This window comes from Malaya genurostris, chromosome 1, assembly GCF_030247185.1.
Source record: "Malaya genurostris strain Urasoe2022 chromosome 1, Malgen_1.1, whole genome shotgun sequence".
In the NCBI taxonomy this organism is placed as follows: Eukaryota; Metazoa; Arthropoda; class Insecta; order Diptera; family Culicidae; genus Malaya; species Malaya genurostris.
In genome coordinates, this window is record NC_080570.1 from 25,994,376 (window position 1) to 26,011,867 (window position 17,492).

Sequence of the window (17,492 nt, forward strand, 5' to 3'; positions counted from 1 at the left end):
TACTCTGTCTATCTTTTCATGAAATATCGAAATATTGTGGTTTTAAGTAAGGCATAAAATGCGACGTAATCGCCGCAGAATAGCGATATAATGAGCGTCAGAATCACAGGTGCCAGGTTGCAGATTTGCATGTAAATTTGCCGATTTCTTTTGTAGGCAGACTCTGCAATTTTGGAGACTTTTTACATATTTTTGAAACTTTTATATACAATCGTAGAATTTATTGACTTTTAAAATTGCGTTGGGCTTCTTTTTTTTCTTTCGTCATACTTATAAAATTTAACACTTGCATTGGAGGATTTCTAGTATGCAGACGTGAAAATTATATCTGGCATCTTATTCAGGAGTTGGACACAACGTTGCCAGGTATACCAATTTATCAGTATTTATACAGATATTTGACCTCTTTACCGCAATACAGATATGTACTCCCAAAATACCGATAATTCACGGATCGTACAGATAAATACCGATTTTCGTTGATAGCATAGATAGACAGGAGAAAAGGTTGCTACGAGACCTTTTTTTTTGCTCGCAAAATGAGCTTTGGTGACATTTCCGTGAACTTATGTTGACGAGATTCTGATACCGATATGATACAGATAGATTTTCCCCTGAATACAGATTTTTGGAAAAATGATCTGGCAACGCTGGTTGGACAGTTGTTTTAACCCCTTCTCTGCCTATTGTACTGAAGTTTGCAGCACTTTTATATCAAGTATCAGAGCGAATAGAGAAATAAATCGTCTGGTGGATTAAAGGCAATTACAGATTTAAATGGTAATATTCTCTAGCGACAATAATTATTTGTTTGTCCACTAGAAGCAACAAGTATGTATCTGTCAAAGATGACTGAATTTTTAGAGTAGACAATTTACAATTTTTCATAGTTAATACTAATAATGTTTCGAGTGAAGCACGAGGTTTTGAGGGCAAAGGTATTGATTAATACAAAGTATCGTTGTTTAATTTTTATGGCAATAGAAACAATGTCATTTAACGATCAATTTAAAAAAATATTTCTCTGGTTTGTGGTGCCGAAGGGGTTGAATCGATGCGAATGACAGTTTCGCTATCTTTGCGGCATTTTGTCGCATCGCAATATTTGTTGACCGCCGGTGAAAATTATAATATTTCAAACAATTTCAAACACATTCCAGTCTCTCAAGAACAGATATTCCAGGCCTGTGGATTTGTCTGCAAATCTGCAGATTTCTTATAAAAACTTTTTTGCAGATTTTTGAGAATCGAGTTTTTCGCAGACTTTCGTCAAAATTTAGATATTTTATAGAGAAATGATAGTTCGCAAACATTTTTTTTGGGTTCATAGACTTTTGCAATTTTTACCTGGCATCTCTGTTCAAAAAATGGCCACGTGATGCGATTCAAAATCAGCAAATGACTTTAGATGGGAAGCGTCTCGCCGAATTCGGGCAGAAGCTAACACGCTGTCAGTAATCTCGGCAAACCGCAAGTTGCTTATTTCTGTATTGCAAAGTTCACACCAAATAAAACTACACATTATAAAAGTGTGCTGAATCCAAAGGGTGATCATAAGTGTAACTACTCTGAACTGACAGAACTCTGGCGTCTATAAACAGAAATGCCATTTATACAGATTTTTACATGCACATACAGATTTTATACAGAACACAGATTTTGTACACATTTCCTGGGTTTAATACAGTTTCATACAGATATCATAAACAGCTCGAAAAAACAATTTTTTTGTCGAACCCATTGTTTAGAACTTGGTAACAGAGATGAAATAAAAGTTTCGTAATCAAACAACAAAATTTGTTTGAATCACTAAGTTACGAAAGTTGAAAATGTCGTTTGCTTCATGCAAAAATCGAGTTTTCAAGAGCGATTTAAATGATATTTTTTGATTATCAACAATTTGAAGAAAGTTCCTACCAGTTTTGAGTCGAATCGGTCTCTCCATCCGTACAAAACCAAAGCTTTTCTACACTTAAAATTTGTTCAAAGATTAATCCAAATCGGAGTTTGTGAAATCTGATGATTTTTTATTCATTTCTGGAAATAAATTTCATTTACCTTTAAAATTTCATACAACTTTTGTCCAACTACAGATCTTAACTGAACGCGTCCTATTCGTTTATTTTTTTTTTGCAGCCCTTGGACTTGGTATGTTTGGAGCCTTCGGTATCACCGCTGGGGCACACCGGCTGTGGTCGCACCGTTCCTACAAGGCCAAGTGGCCGTTGCGGCTGATTTTGATGCTGTCCCAGACGCTCGCCTTCCAGAACAGTATCTACGAGTGGACTCGGGATCACCGCGTGCACCATAAGTTCACCGATACGGATGCCGACCCGCATAATGCCCGGCGAGGATTTTTCTTCTCCCACATCGGTTGGTTGATGGTCAAGAAGCATCCGGATGTGCGGGAGAAGGGAAAAGCCGTCGATATGAGTGATTTGGAAAAGGATGCGATCGTGATGTTCCAAAAGAAGTAAGCTGACAAATTGAATTGAACTAAATGAAACGAAAAAAAACATGTTGTTTTACAGATACTACGCTGTCTTGATGCCACTGCTGTGTTTTGTAATTCCGACCTTTTTGGCACATCACTACTTGGACGAGACATTGTCGAACTCTTGGTACGTGGTTGCGATCTTCCGTTATGTGCTATCCCTGAACGGAACTTGGTTGGTCAACAGTGCTGCACATATCTGGGGAACTAAGCCGTACGATAGGTCAGTATTTATCTCGAAAGATCCCATATTCAATGGATACTAACTTATCTGTCATCATTATAGGAAAATATCTCCCACCAATAGCACCTTCGTAGCGATTGCAGCTGTCGGAGAAGGCTGGCACAACTATCACCATGTGTTCCCGTGGGACTACAAAACGTCGGAATTGGGCAAATACAGTACGAACTTCACAACGGCTGTAATCGACTTCTTTGCGTGGATCGGCTGGGCGTACGACCTGAAGTCGGTCTCGGATGATATGATCAAAAAGCGAGTACTGCGAACCGGTGACGGATCCCATCCGTACAGTGAGCAACGGTTACGAGAGCAGATGGTGGAATACATTAACAACCTGGATCACGACAACGAAAATATGGTGTGGGGTTGGGACGATGCGGATATGGACGAGACGGACCGGAAGGAAGCCACCGTCAGCAATCGAAAGGACTTGTGAATAAGTGAACACAATCTTTATACTAGTGTACGGCACCAAGAGACCCCGGAGTGGACTGTTTCATTATTCAGTTTTGTTTTTGCCTTTTCAAAAGTATTTCTTACTTAGAACGATAGGTTTCACTAGAAAGACTCTTCGCGATTGTTCTTTTTGTCAGGCACTTTTCTGCTTAGCATTTAGTTTAAATTATTAATGTTGGAATATCAGAAAGGAAGCGTAGTTTAAATGAAGTTATATTTATTCACTAGTAGGACTTTTTTGCAACAGTCAAGAAATTCCAATACAAAAAGTCGCACAAGGAGGTTTGACATAGAATAATTAGTTAATAAAGAATAAACCATTTCGACGTTACATTTTTTTATTTCGATGACTTACCCAAAATGCAATTGTTCAATCAAATCGTTTTGAATTCGATGGTTTGACCTCCATATGTGGATAAGTTACACCCTTGTAGAGAACATTGAATTTGGAACTTATGATCAGCATCTACTCATTTCTTTTCTAAATCAAATTTCAAAATAGCTCCCAATCGACATTGACAACAATCCTTATGAAAATCCTCTTATTTGTTATATTTTTCGGAAATCATTTAAGCTTATTTTTCTTTTTAATCAGACCTATTATTATATGTTCGTTCAGTTTGTTGGAATGGTTTGATATTGTTTTTCGAAAATTGAAAATTGTTGGGCCCACCACAAATCAAAAAGAATATTGTTATTATTATATCCAAAGTACGCGCAGTAGAAGTATTCAACGGTTATGCATTCGTTATTTAAATAAAAGTAACATCAGAAATCTAGTGAAACTAACCCAACGGGGCTTAAAAATGGCTCAACAATAGACCTCAGTCCCCTCTTAGAAAAAAAAACGTTCAGCGGTGGTCCTTCGTTGGCCCAATACGTTGGATCATTGGTCCAATGAAAGTCCAATTAATCGTTCAACGGGAGTCCAACACGGCAGACCGTTGAACCGAATGCCATTTTTTTCGTTCAACAAACCCGACAGACAGAGGTCCATTGTTGAGCCATTTTTAATATGGAGGAGTGGGAGCCTCGTTGGACTAGTTTTACTGGAGAATTTCAGAAGTTTTTTCCACTTATTTTCTCAAACTAACACTACATACCTGCACACTACTTCTACTTCGCGTAGAATAACAACAAATTTTCTTTCTAAAAGGTGATTTTTTTGAGGTTAGGATTTTCATGCATTAGTATTTGCTCAGATTTTTTGAGGTTATGATTTTCATGCATTATTATTTGCTCAGTATGCTTTGACATTTCATCATGAATAGACTTACTAACGAGCAACGCTTGCAAATCATTGAATTTTATTACCAAAAAGTTGGCAGAAAATCCGCTTTTTTATCGACAAATTTTGTTCAGCGATGAGGCTCATTTCTGGTTGAATGGCTACGTAAATAAGCAAAATTGCCGCATTTGGAGTGAAGAGCAACCAGAAGCCGTTCAAGAACTGCCCATGCATCCCGAAAAATGCACTGTTTGGTGTGGTTTGTACGCTGGTGGAATCATTGGACCGTATTTTTTCAAAGATGCTGTTGGACGCAACGTTACAGTGAATGGCGATCGCTATCGTTCGATGCTAACAAACTTTTTGTTGCCAAAAATGGAAGAACTGAACTTGGTTGACATGTGGTTTCAACAAGATGGCGCTACATGCCACACAGCTCGCGATTCTATGGCCATTTTGAGGGAAAACTTCGGAGAACAATTCATCTCAAGAAATGAACCGGTAAGTTGGCCACCAAGATCATGCGATTTGACGCCTTTAGACTATTTTTGTGGGGCTACGTCAAGTCTAAAGTCTACAGAAATAAGCCAGTAACTATTCCAGCTTTGGAAGACAACATTTCCGAAGAAATTCGGGCTATTCCGGCCGAAATGCTCGAAAAAGTTGCCCAAAATTGGACTTTCCGAATGGACCACCTAAGACGCAGCCGCGGTCAACATTTAAATGAAATTATCTTCAAAAAGTAAATGTCATGTACCAATCTAACGTTTAAAATAAAGAACCGATGAGATTTTGCAAATTTTATGCGTTTTATTGTTTAAAAAAGTTCTCAAGCTCTTAAAAAATCACCCTGTATATGAAGGTAACACCTAGATTTAACATTATTTTTGCAAGAGAAAAAAACAACTACAAACCGTTCCAGCAAACTGATGGAATATTTCGTGCAGTATGTCGTTCAATAAGCGTTCAACGACCAACAAAATAGAACCGCCTGCTGAGAGGGAAGTTAGTGGTATAATTTATTTGGCATCGTTGACAATCAAACCAGTCGAATGCGCCTATGAGTATGCAAGTTATTTGAAATTTCATCACTGAGAAATCGGAAGGTTTTGTTGTGTTTAGAGTGTCTGTTTTTAACTACATACTGGACGAAATGCTGATCGTTCAATTTCTTGGAACGGTTTGTTATTGTTTTCCCATTTTGCCAAATATCATAATTTTTACTGGCGGTTCAATCCTCTCGAAACCACAATACGGAAAAATATTCTTTAAACTACCGTTACAATGACAATTTTTTTATAGCCACAATCATTGTACAGTGATACTTCGTATTCGTAAAATTGTAAAACGTCTACTCTGAAAATTTGGCTGTCTTTGGTAGATAAATTCATTGACACTTTTAATGAACGAACAAATAACTCTTGTCGCTAGAGAATATTACCTGTTGAAACCCTCAATCCATCAGATAGTTTATTTTTCTATTCGCTCTAATACTATATATATGAAAAAGTTATCAATTTCAGTACAATGGCAGCGAAGAGGTTAAAATAACTGTCCAACTCAAGGCAGAGATGCCAGATAAAAATTTGCGCACTAGAAACGTTCCAATTCAACTCTTAAATTTTGTAGGTATGGCAAAAAGAAACAAACGAAACGCCCAAATGCAATTTTTAAAGTGTGTAAATCGGACGATTATCTATACTTCTTAAATCTGTAAAAAGTTTACAAAACTGCAAAGTTTGTTTACAAAATAAATCGTTAAATTTGTATACAAATCTGCAAACCTGTCATCTAGGGTTCTGACGCTCATTATTTCGCTATTCTGCGGTGATTTCGCCGCATGCTATGCTCCGCTGAAAACCACAATAAAGAAAAACTTTTGTGTTTTCCACTGAGAATGTAAATTTATTGTTTTTCTATCCGAAGTGCAGTTATTTAGATAAAATAACAATGAGAAGCATTCGAAATCCTCCCGTTGGAGTAGTTGGACGATGCTCCAATGCCTGACATATAAAATGAATTTTTTTCAATGGAGCATCTCAAAAACTATTATTTTAATAGTCTCTTTGGAAATCATAGTGTATCGATCGAAATAAAGTGCTACTTAAACAATACTGGGAATGATTTTTGTTTTGTAATAAGTATTATCTTCAAGCATTGCTGCATAAATTGTCAAAGATGAAACTTTTTTTTATATCGTTTATTTATATCCGGCTTGCGGTCGTTCGCCGGAGACGAAACTTTCTTGGACATGCTCTGTAAAGCATTGTCCTCTTGTTGGAACGTTGTCGTGAAACGTAAGTTTTATTTCTTTTTCTTCACGTCGCTCTCTAAATGCCCTTTAACCGCATTTTGCCGTCGGATAAAATTTTAATATTGAAATCCTGCGGTGATTGTTATGAAGTTTATTTGAAATGTTTTACTCAGTTATTTTGTAGATAGATATTTTGACAATCGCATACTGGGCACAGTTTATTGAGGTATTGAGGATTCCTGTTTTAAATATTGATCTAGATGTCTGTTTCAAATGCTACACGGAACCAGCAAACTACTTAAATTTGTGTACTTTCAACCTTGCTGCGGGGTTCCGTTCAATAACTTAATTTTAGGTACAGTGTCATAAGTTAGGATCCATAAGGCAAATTCAGAAATATATATTGAAAGGTGAGATATTTATCTAATAGTAAGGTATATTTATTGAACTGTTGAGATGTATTGACGAAATTTTAGGTTCAATACGGTCAACCCAATTTTAGCTTTATGAACGGCACTTCCGCTTTGTGAGGCTTAACATTTTTTATTAATTCTACTTACAATCTTAAGCAGTTTCCCGAGGATTGTAGATTGTCCCAGCTCACCAACTCACCCAATTTTCGTCCGTTCCTCCAAATGTACATTTATCCTACTTTAACAGATTATATGACCTTTGTTAGCAAGAACTCGTATCTCTCACTCATTAGGCTAAGATACAGTCAGGGATGCCACTTTAGATATTCCCTTCTCCTTTCTGGGTGAAGGTTTGATTCCTTTTTCTGGGTGATACTTTTCGATAAATGCATTTTTAACAATTTATTCGCATAAGAGCTGTTGCTCATTAGTAGCGATGTGTATAAATTCAGTTCAAGACTTCTTTATATCTCAACACAAATTCCAAAGTAGTGAAAGATATATTCATTTTTGTCATTTAGAAAAATTGTGGAGAATTTCGAACGGCTTTGCAATTTGAACTGATTTTCAAATAAGCGCGAGATTGACGTAGGACTGCATTCGAGATATTAATTGATTTGATACCGTTTGTCCGTTTAAGAATTTGTAGCTCCGAAAAGCACCATTTCATTTCGGAAGATTTCGGAAGATTGCGTTAGTATTCTAGGAAGTAGGGCGGCAGTTTAAGTCAGTGTTCTAAATAAGTTCTTTATGTTACTTTTGGGGTTCTATAAAGTGGCTTTAGAGTCCTGGAAATGGCTATTTGGTTTTAGATGATTACGTTTATGTTCCAGGAAGTAGAGCTGCTAAATGAAACTATCAACGAGTAACTTTGCACGACGAAGATTGGAAAGTTTATGTCACTGGACTGCTGCCAACCAGGCTCTACCAATCATCAGACATTGAGTGTCTGAGAGCCGATCTATCATAACTTAAATTCTCTTGATATTATACTCACCAGGACGCTCATTGATTGCCGATGCGATTGATATTATCTTCATTTCTCCTGTCATTGCTTGATTACGATGTGACTAAATATTAATCAAGCAGCATAAACATTGAATTAAATTCATGTACACCAATAAATTCCGAAATCCGATGACTTTTTACAAAGAACAATGAACTTTATCAATTAATGTTTATGTTAGTACTCTCATGGATGTTTTTACTTCAACAGGGAATAGGAGAATGAGAGAGAGACGCGTCACCTGTCTTTGACTGAGTATGACTACTTGGTCATTGAACTATCGAAAATCTCATTTGACAGACACTTTGATCGTATCGATCACAGTTTGACGATGATTTTAGTCAGTCTGTCACGGTCATTTGACATGACTGACAATTTGCAGCTCTGCCAGGAAGTAGGACGCCAGTCCAGGTCAATGATAAGTTTGAGTCTTGGCTTAGAAGAAATCATTACATAAAAAATAGCAACTTATAGAATTTTTAAGTCGATTATTTCATTTCGGATTCGCATATTTCAACGAAAGAAACGATCAAAATGCTGAACGGGACTCATTTCTGGTTTTTTTCTACATTTCAATGGATCTACGGATGAATCACAAGGAATCTACGGATTCAGCATTATTTTCACAGAAATATCCAGATTCCGCATTATTTTTCAGTTGTTACATCGTTTCCATAAATTTTTTGACACATCCAGTTAGAAAAATAATCATGCATTTCGCCGATCACTCATTTCTGGAAGTCTGTTTTTATGGATTGGACCTCCAAGCTCTTAGTTTTATGTAAATGTTCGAGTATAAGTACATTTAAAACCAAATCTACGGATTTGGCCTCAGGGAAAAGTGGCATCACTGAGACGAAACCATAATCACGTATTCAGGGAGAATCAGACAGCCGAAAACTAAATTTGAAAAAGGTTCAAGTGAATTTAATAATTCACTTGTCATCATTTTCTATATTGCTTGCGGGCTGCTGTTTCGTATGGGGGGTGGTGTGAGAAATTCACGGTGTGTTTAGTGGTGTTATATCGTGAGCAAAAATTACGGGAAATGGATAAATAGCAGGAATTGGAATATTTATTCACCGTATAGAAATTTTATTCCTTCATCTTCAGGCAAAACGACTTAAAATATTTTTCGCCAAGTAGGTTACAACGAAAAAATGGTCGTCAAATGGTGAGATAACTAAGTCCTCACAAGTCCCTATCTCATGCCTCCCCGAGCGTCTATGATGACATTTGGTCAATAGAACGGCGTCGACTGGGTGCTATCGCCTTCTGCGTTAGTAGCAGAATGAGAGGGTGCGAAATGGCTTGTAGGTTGAAGCCCATCCTAAAGTGCAGTGTTTATCATAGTATATTACAACATATAATTATGTTGTTTATTACATCATGTATTATTATTATTATTATAATTATTATTATTATTGTTATTATCATTATTATTATTATTATTATTATTATTATTATTATTGTTATTATTATTATTATTATTATTATTATTATTATTATTATTATTATTATTATTATTATTATTATTATTATTATTATAATTATTATTATTAGATCGTAACTTACACTGCGACATTAACTGTTATATTGTATCATAGCATATTATTTCACATATTATCGTCTTACACTATTTTATGTTATTATATACTATGTTGTATGGTATTATACTGCATTGCATTATATCATATTATATTGTATTATATTATATTATTTTATTTTTTATTATATTATATTGTGTTCTATTATATTATGTTATATTGTATTCATTATGTTGTATTATATTATATTATATTATATTATATTATATTATATTATATTATAGGCTTTATTATGAGTAGTACTACGTACCTCTGCGCAAAATATAAATTTGTTTTCCTTATAAGTTATCATTTTTAAAGTAAATTTTAACTAAATATCAAGGTCGTCACAAGGTGAGCTTAGTCCTCACTGGTTCCTGTTTCATGCCTACACGTGTATCTGTGGTGACAATTGGTCGATGGAATGCGTTGATGGCAGAATGAGAGGATGAGAAATGACGTATAAATTGAAGTAATATAATATCATAGCATATCGCAACATATCATTTTATTCATTCTATTATTTATTATATAATTCATTGTACTATATTATGTTGTTTTTTATTATTATTTTCATTGTTATATTTATTGTTATTATTATTAATTTGTCATCAATAATAATAACATATATTATTTTTTATAGATGTGGATATTATTATTGTTATTAGAAGAGAAATATTCTACTTCCTGCAGTATTGCGAAGATAGAAGAGCATAACTGACACTCTACATTAACTGTTATTTTATATATTGATTTATAATATATTATATTGTATGACATTGTATTATATTATATTAAATTAAAATATATTATACTATATTATGTTATATAAATAATTTTGTAGTATTTAAGTATTATTATTATTATTATTAGTATTTCTATTGTTTCTATTAGTATTATTTTGATGATGATTATTATTATTATTATTACTATCGTTACCATTATTATAATCTTTATCATTATCAGCTACATTTTCATTTCCATACTACACATTTCACTTTACACATATATTATTAAATTGTATCATATATTACGTCATATTTTGTGGTATTATATTATATTACATTGTACTATATTATACTATATTATGGTACAATGTTTGGTATTGTTTTATATAGTATTGTAATGCATTTTTTTTAATACACAATTATAAGTGTATTATGTTGCATTGTGATGTATGATGTATATTTTATGCATAATAATATTTTATTATATTCAGTGTCGTATAGTGACCAAACTATATTATAATATATTATGGTATATTTTACTATATTATGTCACATAACATTATGATACTATTATATTCATCATAAAATATTATAGTAGACTATAATACACTGTACCATACGATTTTGCATCGTTTTATTCTATATTATGTTTTATTGTATTATACTGCCGGATATTATATTAAAGTGTATTATGTTACATTTTATAATACTATGCTCAAGTACATTGTAAGGGAAGAGGGATGGGAGTGCATCAGGGTATCTTACAAGTGAATGACTGGATGAAGGAGTGAAATGTCAACCCGATTCACAGGGGAAAGCTGTGTGTTTTCCCCAGAAGGTCTGAAATGAGTAAGACGCACCCTTCTAACAAACAAACCATCAGGCAGGTTTAAGCTGGTACAGCGAATTCTTTTATTATATGGCCGGATGTTATTGCTGGAAGGCGCCGGGTCCTCAAAGCCCATTTTTGCCTTCTTAACAGCAGTAATATGAAAGTTATCTGATAATCAAATTCGGATCTACTGTAAGTCTACCTGCATCCACTGGTAATGCCTTGAACTGATGGTGGCTTCACACATACATACATACATACAAGTAGGTTACAACGAAAAATATTTGTAGTCGTTTTGCGTTGAAAATGATGGAATAAACCTTCGAAACGTTGGCCGTTAATGTGAAATAAATATTTCGAAAACAACAAATGACCAAAAAAGTTATCTGTCAATTCAATCAACAAAAGCGGTCGTACCCGTTTCTCAGTAAATTTACAACGCAAGTCCACAATAAACCAACTGCGTTTGATTTTAGTTTGATTTGTCGAACTGTTTTCGCCTTGACGTGTGTAGTTGCTAGCCCAATGTTGTTTTTTTTCTGCTAAAGAGTGCTTCATAGACACTCCAGTGATGGAAAGCTTTGTTCCCTTTCCCCAACTGCATATGCCTTGCCTAATCATCAACTTGCGAGCAAATTTATTTTGAAAAACGAATTTCGTCTTGACATCGAAGCAGCTGGGAGCTCAATGGAGCATAAACATTTTGAACCGGAAACTGTCCAAAATACATTTGACGTTAATTTTCCGGGTACGGTTTCTGGTAACTAGGTTTCGTTCCAGTGTTCTGGTGGAACGTTTGGAAGCACAATACGACTGAAATCCTTCTCGCCATCAAAACTGCCGAAGTGCACTATTACGGCCAGATTACAGCTAGATATGCTAGGATTCTGTTTTATTGTCCGAAAAATGATATTTTTATTTCGGCTCATTCGCTGTTTGGCTTAACGTGCCCGATAAACGAAAAAAAAATTTTTTTTCTTGCTGGATCTTGTTGTCATCTTCTTTCTTAGCGGAGATGCGTTTTCTTGGTTATCCAGTGAATGAAGGGGGAACGGCGGTTCGCTAGTCACGCTCCCGTCCAAATTTCAATCCACATTCTTTCATCGATCTATCTTTCATCTATCTCATTTGGTTATAAAAAGTCTCTAAAATATGATAAATCGAAGTAATTAAACTCCACTTACATTTTTCTATCATTATCGATTTTCGAAGCTTCGTTTGAATATCGACCCTGCACAGTATATGATTTTCACTGAAAACCGAAAATGATTGAAAGGATAAATGAAAGAAAGAACACAGTTTTGAAACTATTGTTCCGCTTATGTGATTGACTGGACATGGGTCTCATTCTTATAATTTGGAAGCGAATCTGAAAGTGACATTTATTTCTCGTAATTTTCGTCAATGAATGGTTTTGTTTTTGGACCTAAACGTGATATTAACAACAATCTTACACCTCCTCAATTCGTTTCATGAAATGATAAGAGAAAATATTCAAATTAATAAAAATTTATTAGTTTATTTTATAAAGAAATCAAATCTGGAGCAATTGACACTTTTGTGTTGTGTGAAAACAAAAACACTTTTGAAACTTAAAGAATCATTTAACTATCGCAGAGAGAACAACATACATATGATCGACTCGACTGCTATTAATGAGATGAAGCTGAAATAATACAGAATGACAGAAGTTTTGCATATATCGATCTCGAATAATGACCGATAAGATTGGTTCGAAATTCCTCATGATTCGAGCACCTTACTTACCTTACCTAACAGCTATAGGCCTGGGGTGTCCTTTGCTGTATCATTCGAGCCCCTCTACCTCATTGAAACGTTTCAAGCGTTTAAGTTGCCAGCATGGCCAATTAAAAATGACAGGTGAAAAAAAACAACAATCGATTAATTTAAAAAAAATTAACCAATTCAGAAAAACAACTATTATTTTAGTTGTTTCGCGATCGCCAAGTTTTCCGTGTGTGCTTCCAAATTTCACCGGAATGTAAATCGAATTACCATTTCTCTGGGCAATTAAAGCATCTTCAAGTGTTCGAATCAATTCGATCCGTTACAAAATAACTAACGTTGTTTAGTGTTTGTCAAATATTTTGTTCTGCACAACACTGATTTAACATGTTGCATATTGTTTGACTAGTGCTGACACCAACAATTCTACAAGCAGGAAACGTTTCTCATATGTACTCAAGAACACAATTCTAGTTCCGGTAGCAAATTCTTTTTTTACTAGTAGACATATTCTGAATATGATTCCTAGGACGTGATATTCACCGATAGGCCTATTCGATAAAATCCCATCAGAGATATATTCATTAAAATCTTACTGTACTCAGCGAAACTATACACTTATCAGATTTAAATATCTAATGTTCTAAATAAATACTAGTCTAATGCAAGTGCCATGGGCACAATAATTCCATCTCGTTTGCCATCCTCCTTCAGTTCCCGCCACCGGTCCACTTTCGCTTTGATCACTAATCAATTATAGCCCGCGTTGAAGTACACCGTCTGCTTTTCTTCCTGCTCTTGGGCGTGCTGTTTGGCCAGGTACATGATGGATGCTGCGAGGGCCGCATGGTTCACAAAGCTGGTGAAAAAGGTCGCAAATTTGAGCACCGGTAACATCATCGGCATGACGCTGGCCAGTAGCATCGATGGGAGCAGCACCACCGGAACTCCCAGCTGCATGATATGTTTCATAATTTTCTTGTTACCACGTTTGTTCTTTTTATCGTCTCGATCGCGATCGTTTCGTGCTCTGCCTTCCTCTGGCTCTTCACTGTTTTCAGAAAGCTGCTTTTTGATTGAAAACTCTAGAATGTTACCATCACTTGGCCTAACTTGTAATCTAAATCCAGGCAAAAATTTTATATCCACTTGGCGCTCGTTGAACAGCAACACAAGACCTTGGTTGATACGACGATCTACTTCCGTGGAGTTCAGCTCCAATAGGCGATCTTCGAACAGTTTGTTGTCCGGACGCTTGTATGAGGGCAGAAGGATTTGCTGGATATCATGGGTAAGGTTCCCACTGGTTTCGAAATTGTAGTCCCGCGATTCCATATTCTGTAACACGTAATACTTGCTGCATTCCATCAGTGACAGTTTGGTCATACAGTTTAACACTCGCAGAGGAAGTGATCTGTCGTACGAAAGTTCCGCAACGGAGTCTTCAACTGGGTCTTCTAGGACGTTTGGTAAGGTGGTCACTTCTGTCACAATTTCATTGATCGTTGTAGATTCTAGCTGCTTCTTGAAGCTCTGGTGATGATGATCGTGACCTCGATCGCGTGCGTGGTAGTTGTGATGCGAGAACAGATGCCGACTACTCGAACCGCTGATTTTGCTGTGGAAAGTTTTTCGAAGTTCACTCCCGGATGGCGCTATCAACAGCAAAAGGGAAAGCACAACTGGTGCTTTTATCATGATTCCAGGAACTGTTCCTATTCGAGTACCACAACGCAAATACCTAGAACTAGACCTCTCGATAGCCCCCGTTCTTGGTGTTGGGCAGCTATGCAGATTGCACTTGTTTTTTTTTCTTTCTTCTTTCGAGATAGCTGATGGCAATTGCTCTTGCTTTCATCAGCGCTAATTTAAGACTGACTAGTGCATGAGCAGCTACGAGTGGCTGCAGTGTCTGCAATTCCGGTCTCGGCGGCGAGGTGGCTGTCCATCAGGGCCCGTGGTGCGCTTCGATGCGTTTTGGGCTGGTTTGGCAAGTTACTTGGCTGACTCGCTGTTCCACTAAACGAAGGAAAAGTGGGAAAGTAAACCTTTTTGTTTTTCCAGCTTCAGCGTTGTGATTATTGTGAGTGGTGTTCTTTTTTTCGTTTCCATTTTCCCGATGCACTTTGTACGCATTTTACTGGATAATGACAGTAGACGAAAAAGGAAAGTTGGAATTGATTCGATTGGGTATTGGAAAAGGAATAATTCTGTTTCGAAATGCAAATGGCAACGTAATTCGGGCATTGCTTGAAATACTACAACTGAACTTTAGCATTTTCAAGTGGTGGATTCGTAGTTTAATTACGATTTTGTATTCTCCCTTCATAATTCAAACTTTAATGAGTACTTTTTAGAACAGGGCCAGGTGTAGGAGAAATTTTAACATGTACAATGGAAGTGAGAAACACTCGACCCTAGGAAGAGTTTACCCAGATTCACGAGTTTTCTCTAATGTCGTGTTTGTTTGAAAAAACTGAAACTGATTCATTGTGCTTTCCTCAAACAAACACTTTTCACGAAACTGTGTTGGGTTCGCGCTTAGCAACGGGGGTGTGAGCAAACTCGATTTAAAAACCAGGTTTCTATTTTTGTTCAATAACGTTGAAACTAGGTTCAAAACTGCCTTCAAACAAACGGTTTGACAGCAGTTAGGGTTGAAACTCAGTTAGGTTTGGCATAAAGCGAAAATGACATAAATAATGACTTTTGTCTTGTAATAATAATGCTCCTGGGTTGAACAGAATTAAATTTTTCTTGGGCCTGTCTGACATCGCAAAAAGACGTATGACGAAATTGTTTAACATGTTTTTGTAGCAAAACAGCCAATTGAAATATATTGCCAACTCGTATAGACCAATGGAGATGTTGTTCTACATTCGGAAATTGGCAACCTAATTGCTTTTGCCCAAAACCAAGAAACTTGTAAATGTACTTCGATACGTGAAAGGGGCTGTTGATTCAGTTTCCATCGGTGTTTTTTTTTTTTCGAACAAGCTCCTCCAACATTTTTTGTCGTGAATACGACTTACTTTACTATGGGGCGCCATTACAAAATTTGCCCTCTGAGAGAGTGATAAGTTTTTGATCGTGAATATATCTAGTTGTATCTAACGAATCAACATAATTTTTGCTACATGCCATCGGAAATATGATCACAATTTTATGATAAAATTTTCAGTTGTATGACATAATTTCAAATAATTCAAAATTAAACTTTTCTGAAATGTTTGGTATAAACGAGTATCAAAGAGGATAATTCATAAGGCGCATTTGCCTTGCTCGTATTTTGAAAGCTCATAGCTCAGTGATCTGTGAAAGGATTTATATAATCTAACTACCAATAGAATCGAGAATAGCAACATCATTGAAGTATTTCAATAGTACACTATTGAAAAACCTGTCACATTTGACCCATGTCAACACCAGCCAATCAGAACGCGTTCTGAGGAAAAAAAGTACGGGTGTGTAATGTCAGAGACATAACTGGATGTCGTGAATACGAATATGACACACTTTATTTATGCTTCCGAATTCGAATTAAAAGTTCATCGATTGTTTGAATTGTGCAACTTTCCCCTCTTTCATTACTAGAAATTTAAACGATGCGCCTAGACTAAATTACAGATTAGTTACATTAAACATTCTGAAACGCACTTAAATACTATGAAATAAGCAGTATAGTTCTTTATAATAAAAAAATGGTAACGATTTGAGTAAGTTCAGCACGCAGACTCTGAATTCTAAACCCATATTCAAGAACTAAGCTCTAAAACATGAAGACGATTTTTCGCCATGACTACCAGAATGGGTTTTATAGAGTACAGTAAAGTAAATTTCCGCATAATTCTTTAGGAGTATTATTATGGTTCTAAAAAGAACCGAATAGAAGAAGTCTGGAATAAAGAACTGGATCCTGAGTTCAAGAACTAAATTTAAAACCAATAACAGACTCAGAATCCAGTTTCAATTCTAGAATTGCAATTTCGAAACTCAAATTAGTTCCGGAATACAGTTCCAGAATCCAGTTTCAGCACGCAGGCTCTGAATTCTAAACCTATATTGCGGAACTAAAATCTGAAAATTGAGCTTCTCGTTACAACTACCGAAAACCAAATGATGGCAGGTGCTCTCTCCTTCGCTGATGGTTTAACTCCCGCGATGGCAGTCTGCTCGCCTTGAAGCCCAGAAAGCGAATGAAAGTTGCTACCTGAGCGTTTGAGTTTTTAACCACGCAGAAGGCGCTCTCTCCTCCGCTGCTGGTTGATGGTTTAACTCTCGCGATGGCAGTCTGCTCGCCTTGAAGCCCAGCAAGCGAATGAAAGTTGCTACCTGAGCGTTTGAGCTTTTAACCACGCAGAAGGCGCTCTCTCCGTCGCTGTTGGTTGATGGTTTAACTCTCGCGATGGCAGTCTGCACGCCTTGAAGCCCAGCAAGCGAATTAAAGTTGCTACCTGAGCGTTTGAGTTTTTAACCACGCAGAAGGCGCTCTCTCCGTCGCTGCTGGT

The 17,492-nt window shown here is 36.2% G+C and overlaps 2 protein-coding genes across 2 annotated transcripts in view; one reads left to right on the plus strand and one right to left on the minus strand.

Annotated features, from left to right (window-relative positions):
* The window catches only part of LOC131435484 (acyl-CoA Delta-9 desaturase-like), a 54,199-nt gene extending 50,682 nt beyond the window's left edge, over positions 1 to 3,517 (plus strand). Inside the window, exons 4-6 of the mRNA XM_058603416.1 lie at positions 2,137 to 2,473; positions 2,532 to 2,717; positions 2,781 to 3,517. Coding sequence (XP_058459399.1) covers positions 2,137 to 2,473; positions 2,532 to 2,717; positions 2,781 to 3,171 — 914 coding nt within the window. The 3' untranslated portion in view covers positions 3,172 to 3,517. The remainder of the gene's footprint in view (positions 1 to 2,136; positions 2,474 to 2,531; positions 2,718 to 2,780) is intronic.
* Positions 3,518 to 13,554: 10,037 nt separating this feature from the next.
* On the minus strand, positions 13,555 to 14,831 carry LOC131432718 (uncharacterized). Its single transcript, XM_058599224.1, has one exon. It carries the CDS (start codon positions 14,680 to 14,682, stop codon positions 13,735 to 13,737), a length of 948 nt encoding a protein of 315 aa, XP_058455207.1. The 5' UTR covers positions 14,683 to 14,831; the 3' UTR covers positions 13,555 to 13,734.
* Positions 14,832 to 17,492: the final 2,661 nt, after the last annotated feature.

What these genes read in the sequence shown, in the direction of transcription:
- LOC131432718 (XM_058599224.1), bottom strand. Translation starts at nt 14,682, where the DNA reads ATGATAAAAGCACCAGTTGTGCTTTCCCTTTTGCTGTTGATAGCGCCA.